This window comes from Mustela erminea, chromosome 18 (genome assembly GCF_009829155.1).
Source record: "Mustela erminea isolate mMusErm1 chromosome 18, mMusErm1.Pri, whole genome shotgun sequence".
NCBI classification, from domain to species: domain Eukaryota; kingdom Metazoa; phylum Chordata; class Mammalia; order Carnivora; family Mustelidae; genus Mustela; species Mustela erminea.
Window position 1 is genome coordinate 29101931 of NC_045631.1, and position 7481 is coordinate 29109411.

Here is a 7481-nt window from a genome sequence, read left to right on the forward strand (position 1 = left end):
AGCCATACTCAGGCTCAATTCCAGGACTCTGGGATCAAGACCCAAGCTGAAGGCAGAGGCTTTAACCCACTGAGCCACCCAGGCGCCCCTGAAGTCACAGTTATTTTGATCTAATAAGGCATCTAAATTACTTTTCGAAAGAGAATGAAAATGGCCTCTAACTGCCTAAAACAAGTTTTAACTTTAGGAAGTGCATGTGCATGTATTATTCATAATAAAAACTTTTCATAGATACACTATCATGAAAAATTCACATTATCACTCCAAACTTTTTAATGAGAACAATTATTTGATGCACAAATATTTTAAATAATACACTTATGGGGGCGCCTGGGTGGTTCAGTGGGTTAAGCCTCTGCCTTTGGCTCAGGTCATGATCTCGGGGTCCTGGGATTGAGCCCCCCACATCAGGCTCTCTGCTCAGCAAGGAGCCTGCTTCCCCCTCTCTCTCTGCCTCTCTCTCTGCCTACTTGTGATCTGTCTGTCAAATAAATAAATAAAATCTTAAAAAAAATACACTTATGCTTCCTCAATTATACAATTTTATTCCTATCAAACAATACGGCTTGAGAAGAGATAATGGCGATTTACAAAACAAACTGCTAATGAAAGGAATAATGAAAGGCAAGGGTGAAGGGCACCTGGGTGTTTAGTGGGTTAAGCCTCTGCCTTCCTCTCGGGTCATGATCTCTGGGTCCTGGGATGGAGCCCTGAGTTGGGGGGGGGGGGGGGGGGACACGACTCTGTTCAGCAGGGAGCCAGCTTCGCACTCTCTCTGCCTGCCTCACTGCCTACTTGTGATCTCTGTCAAATAAATAAATAAAATCTTTTTTATTTTTTTAAGTGAGGGTAACATCACTTATGAGTTTGATAGGGCAGTGCCTGATTTGGTCAGGATATGAGTATAAACTTGGCACTAATAAAAGACAATAATGGTGATAAGGAAATGAAAATCCTATCCAGTTAAAAAGCGGAAACTCTGGAGTCAGATTCCTTGGGTTTGTAAACCCTGACTGAATCACTTATTATGAAGTTACTAAGTAAGGATAAGTAAGGATGAATTACTTTTTTTTTTTTTTTTGGCTTCAGATCTTTCCTTCTGTAAAACGGGAATGAGATAATACATGTTGAATAGCTGGGCCATCCAAATACTTTAGGCCATCCAAAATGCTCTGTAACTGTTAGCTATCATTATCATGCAGATTCTCTCATTTATTTTCTGTAAAACCAACTTGTTGAAAGAAAAAGAGTCCATCAAGCTTTGGGGGACAGGGGTGCCTGGATGGGGTTCAGTCGGTTAAGCGACTGCCCTCTGCTCAGTTCATGATTCCAGGGCCCCGTATCTGGCTCCCTGCTTCTCCCTCTCCCTCTGCAGCTCCTCCTGCTTGTTCTAACAAATAAAAAAAAATTTTAAGCACACAAAAACGCTGGGAAACAGTATGCAGTGTAAGACTTAAAACAGTTAACATTCGGTCTACAACATTTATTCTTTAATGGTGAGTTTAAACCTCCTTATTTTCCATTGTTAATGGCAAGGACTTAAAATGTTGCCCTATCTTAAGAGCGGTTCTGAGCACACCCTCGTGTAATGCGTACAGCGAGACTGGCCGCAGACAGCTTCATTTTTGTATTCCTCATGATTCAGCGGTTCCTACCAATGTATAATCTACAGTGCTCTGGAATGAGAGGTTTGGGATTTCTCGTTCCATTTTTCCAGCGAATTACAGAAGAGAAGCAATGTCTTCTTTCTGTTGCTTTCTTCCAGGTGCTGGGGATTCTGCTCCCTTTCTTGCCTCTAGTCCTATCACGAATCCTCCAGTTCTCAAATGTAATCCCTTTGCCCCTTGGATTCTGTTACAGCTAAAACTAAACCAGCTGTCTGGGTACCAATCCTAGCTCCACCTTTCCTAGCCCAGTCATCACGAAAAGTAATTTAACCACCTGTTCCTTCATCAGCATATTGGACATAAATAATCCACGTTAACAGGGTTCTTTGGGGTAATAAATTAGGATTCAGCAGGCACGGGCAGAGAAAGCAATTACTAAACGTTTTCAGGACCACAGCTCTAACCATCACAAGTTTAATTGGATTCAAGGAGCGGTTTCACGTCGCAAATGCAGCCTCGGGCGGAGGAAACTGGCGGAGAGTGGATGGAAAGGAAGCCCGAAGGCGGAAGAACCGAGATGGAGGCGGCACCGACGGCGGTCCGTGTGCCTCAACTTGCCGTCAGAAGTCGTTACCTTTGCTGAGCTGGGACGGTTTCATCTCTAGGAGTTCCTCAGCAGTCTGGAAACCTGCAGACACCAGCTTCACCCGCACCGCTGGGGACAGCGGGAAACTCACTAAATCCCGCTGCATTTCAAAGGCGGACGCCTACGCGTACCCAGAGCAGCAAGCCCCAGCCTCAACTCCGTTCGCCCGCCCGCGCGCGCGCCCCGTGACGTCAGACGTAAGGCGGAAGGGGCGGTGTCTCTGGCCTGACTGCACGCGGCCTTGGGCTTGGCCCCTCTCGGGAGGAATGTTGTATTTTGTGTCTGTACCATTTTTGTTGTGATTCTTACAAGTCCCATTTAGTGTTTCACCACCAAACATTCAACCTGTAAAAAGATGGGTGGAGACCGCAAGATGAAGAGCCAGGCCCTGACCACCTCAACCCTGGCCTGTTGGGTGGAACCTCAAGGTTATTAGTAAGAATGATCTACTCCCAGCTAGGGGTAATGCACACACCAGCCAGTTATCGGTTTGGCGTATGAAACGGTCATATAAGGATTATTTGGCGTCTCCAGGGTTCCAGTTTCCTATGTTTTCTCGTCGGGTATCCCCCTTGCCTTCCCCCTTCGCCTTTCCCGCCCTCGCCTAGGCCCTCGCCCGCGCGAGGAATTGTGGGCCAGCCCCCCCCAACCAGCCACGGGGAGCGCTCGGTGCCCAATCCCCACACCCACGCACGCCTTCCCCGCGAGTCCAGTCTGAAGCACGGTGGTTTCGGAGACCGTTGGTTCACTGCCTGCCTAACAAGAAAGAGCTGGAAAAGTAAGCAATGGTCCAGGAGTGGGCTGGGTGTGGGCTCTCGGTTCTGAGAGGGAATAATTGGGCTACAGAACAGCTCCTGCTCTGGTACAGAGGTGAGAAGGGACCCCCTTCTAAAACAGAAAACTTTGAGGGAATTTAGGCGGTTTGGAAGGTGGGTTCCGAAGTCTTTCTTTGTCTAAGTGAGTGTAATTTCTTTAGGGCAGTAACTCGTTTGCTATATTTGGTGAGATTCTTAGCCTTAATTTTTTTTTTTCCCCTAGCTTAAAGGAACTTCCTAAATATTGCAAATCAGAGCTCTTTAAGTACGTAAAATCTAAGAAGGAAACATATGTTGAGCACTTTAGCAAATCCCACGCATTTCAAATGCTCACAACCGTACCAGGAGGAAAACAAGGACACCAAAGCTTAGAGCATAGTTTTCTTCAAGCCAGAATTAAAACCTAGTACCCTTTCTTCTACCCCAAGCTACTTTCAAAGTCGGAGCCCCCTTTGGGTGGGGTTTCGGGGGTCGAATTCGAGAAGTGTTTGTCCCCCACTTGGTAGGACGGGGAAAGTCAGGTAGGACTGGTCAAAATGTGGATTGTTTGCCACGCGGTACCTTAACTACTAGTGTGAGTCACATCTGGGCACACAGTGGGCGTTACATAAATGTCCGCAGGGAGAATTCATGCTTATAAAGCAACCAGGGTCTTGGGTGAAGAAGAGACGGTGTTAACGTATTTAAAAATAGCGCTTTACTTGGTTTGCTCACTCAACGGAATGAGTCGTGTTTAGAACTTTGTTTCACTGGCAGTGGAGAGTTAAGAAAGTAGTTAACTCTATCTGTAGTCATATAATTATGTGTTATTAATATCTTATTCTGGGCCTTGAGTTGTCTATAATTATCGTTTTTTGCATCATTCTTCAGATTTCTTCAATACAGTTTGCTCTATAGTCCGCCTTTCAAACTAGGATCAAGGTTTATGAGGTCAGGCACCAAGAACTAAATAAAAACTATGGGATTTTTATGGAAGGTACACCTTCCTATGTTGTCAAATTCACTCGATTTTTAAAATTATTTATTTATTATTATTTTTTAAGATTTTATTTATTCATTTGACAGAGAGAGATAGCAAGAGCAGGAACACAAGCAGGGAGAGTGGGAGAGAAGCAGGCTTCCTGCTGAGCAGGGAGCTGGATGCAGGGCTCATCCCAGGACTTGACCCCAGCAGAAGGCAGATGCTTAACAGACTGAGCCACCCAGATGCCCCTACTACATTTTTTTTTTTTAAAGAGAGGGAAGAATTGAATGATTTAAGTGGTAAGCCATTTAAAATATTTTATATTGGGGCACCTGGGTGGCTCAGTGGGTTGGGCCGCTGCCTTCGGCTCAGGTCATGATCTTGAGTTCCCGAGATCGAGTCCCGCGTCGGGCTCTCAGCTCGGCAGGGAGCCTGCTTCCTCCTCTCTCTCTCTCTGCCTGCCTCTCTGCCTACTTGTGATCTCTGTCAAATAAATAAATAAAATCTTTAAAATATATATATAAAAAAATAAAATATTTTATATTAAATAACATATTGTAAAGTAAAATGCAAACATAAAAATAAATTTTTAAATAATAGTAAGACTTTGAAGAATGATCCTGTTTAACCTGGATACTTCTACAATAGCCTCCTGAAGCCTCCTAAGAATATGTTGTTGTTGTTTTTGTTGCAATTTAATGAAAAAGTTTGAGAGGCACTACTATGGACAAATGAGCGTGGACCTTGAAGTCATACAAATTTGGGTTTATATCACATATCTGGAAATTACCAACTGTGAGCCTTGCAACAAGTAACTTAGTTTCCTCACCTACAAGTAAAAGAATAATTCATGGGATTATTAGAAAGATCAAATTAACAAATACGGTGATTTTGATAAAACTTCAAGCCTCAGACACATATTTGGAGTACCAATATCAATTGTACAAAGCTTATACATAGTAGGAACTCAAGATTTTATTTGTTGTCCACAAACTCTTGAAATCTCATTTCTGTGACTCCTATTTTCTCCATATCCATCTGGTTTTTCTGTCTCTCTTGGAAGCTCATCTTCCATAACCTGACCCTAAAATGTTACAGGTTCTTTTAAGACCCCATAGCCGATCTTTTGCTGACTATTCTGTTCTCTTTCTTCTCTTATGCTCTCATTCTCTCTCTCTCTCTCTCTTTCTCTCTCATTCAGTGACTCCATGTCAGTGGTTTTTTTTTCCCCCTTAATTAAAAAAAAAAATAGATTTTATTTAAGAGAGACACAAAGCATGAGCAGGGAGAGGGGCAGAAGGAGAGGGACAAGCAGACTCCCCATTAAGAGCAGAGCTTAACACAGAGTGTGATCCCAGGACGCTGAGATCATGAAAGATCAGGACCTCCGCAGAAGTCAGACATTTAACCAACTGAGCCACTCAGACACCCCAATTCTTAAATTTATATTTCTAGGGGCACCTGGGTGTCATGGTGGTTGGGTGTCTGCCTTTGGCTCAGGTCATGATCCCAGGGTTCTGGGATCGAGCCCAGCATCAGGCTCTCTGTTCCACGGGAAGCCTGCTTCTCCCTCACCCACTCCCCCTCCTGTGTTCCCTCTCTCACTGTGTCTCTCTCTTTCAAATAAATAAATAAAAATCTTTTAAAAAAAGATTTATATTTCTAGCCCAGCCCTGTTCTCTCACCTCCAGATGCAAATATCGGATTGCCTACTGGACAATGCAAAGGTCTCCCAACTCAGCCTATCTTTTTTTTTTTTTTTAAAGATTTTATTTATTTATTTGAGAGAGAAAAAACATGAGTGTGGGGGAGGGGCAGAGAGAGAAGGAGAAACAGACTCCCTGTTGAGCAGGGAGCCCGAGGTGGGGCTTGATTCCAGGACCATGGGGTCATAACTTGAGCTGAAAGCAAATGCTTAACCAGCTGAGCCACTCAGGAGCCCCTCCAACTCAGCCTATCTTAAACCTAACTCAGGGTCACCTTGGTGGGTCAGTTGGTTAAGCATCTGCCTTCGGCTGCAGTCATGATCCCAAGGTCCTGGGATGGGGCCTGCATCAGGCTCCCTGCTCAGTGGGGGGTCTGCTTTTCCCTCTGCCCTCCCTTTCTCTCTCTCTCTCTCTCTCAAGTAAATAAAATCTTTAAAAATATTTTTTAAACCTAACTCATTATCTTCTTTAGCCCACCCCCAAAACCTTGTCCTCTTCCTGCATTCCCTACTTCCATAACCTGAATATCCATCTTTTCCATATGCACAGACAAGAAACCTAGGAATCATTCTCAACACCTTCCCTTTTCACTCCCCGTGTTTAATGCATACACAAATCCTATCAGTTTTCTCTTTAACATATTTGATTCTGTTCATGCCTCCACCTCTAGGCCAAGCTCCCACCATTTTGTTTGCAGGTACTCAAGGCCATTCTAGCTGGTCTCTCTGCATCTTGTCTTCTTCTCCCCTCTAGTCTGTTCTCCCATGCTGCAGCCAGAATGTTCTTTCTACAGTACAGTTCTATATTTCAGCTCATGTCACTTTTTATTTTACTCTTAGGATACAGACCAAATTTCTTAGTAAGACTCAAGTTTCCCTTTTAAGGCTCTCACAGCACCAAATGCCTCTGTGTGATCATTTACTTAACATATGTCTCCCTGACCAGACTGAAAACTTCAGTAGAGCAGGACCATGTGGATTTTACTCCTAGTGTTTTCCTAGAGCCCCTAGCCCAATGTATGGCTTTGTGGGCACTCAGTGAATATTTATTAAAAGAATGGATGATTAGGTGGTTGACCTGCACATCTCTCCCTATATTTTTCTATTTTGTACTTTTAATCTGTATACTTTAAAAATATAAACTTATAGGAAATATATACTTGTAGAAAACAATATGGAAAATATAAAGAAGGAAACAAAACTGGTTCATAAATTTTCTATTTAACTCAGATAATAATGTTAACATTTTGGTTTATTTTAATCCTTGTACAAGTTCATATAATGTATTTATCTTACATATTTGTGGTCAAATTGTGAAGAAATTTGTTTACCTTTTGTTTTTCACTTAATAATTTGTCAAAAGCTTTCTCCCATGTAATTACAAATTATTTGAAAATTAAAATTAGTGGTTGCATATGTTCTGTCCTGAAGCCCATCTTTCTAATCTGGCCTATAACTGTATAGTTGAATTATTTCCACTTTTGTTTTGCTTTTGCTGTGATGAAATAATTCTCTCTCTCTCTCTCAGTACATTTCTTGAAGTAAAATTCCTGGGTCAGAGAGTATACATTTTCATTTTGAATCATACTGCCAAATGTTTATATCACTTATACTCCTACTAACAGCATATGAGGGCTAGTTTTCCCACCTCCATCCCAACACTGGCCTTCGGAGTCTTCAAATGTTTTTTATTTTTCCTTTGTTATTGAGGCATAATTGACTTCAACTGGTAATTATGTCTTAT

At 42.7% G+C, this 7481-nt stretch overlaps 1 protein-coding gene across 6 annotated transcripts in view; it reads right to left on the reverse strand.

The window, feature by feature from the left end:
• Positions 1 to 2451, reverse strand: part of RAD51C (RAD51 paralog C) — a 39783-nt gene extending 37332 nt beyond the window's left edge. For all 6 annotated transcript variants that reach the window (XM_032320878.1, XM_032320877.1, XM_032320873.1 and 3 more), the window contains exon 1: positions 2242 to 2451. In XM_032320878.1, coding sequence (XP_032176769.1) covers positions 2242 to 2359 — 118 coding nt within the window. In that variant the 5' untranslated portion in view covers positions 2360 to 2451. The remainder of the gene's footprint in view (positions 1 to 2241) is intronic.
• Positions 2452 to 7481: the final 5030 nt, after the last annotated feature.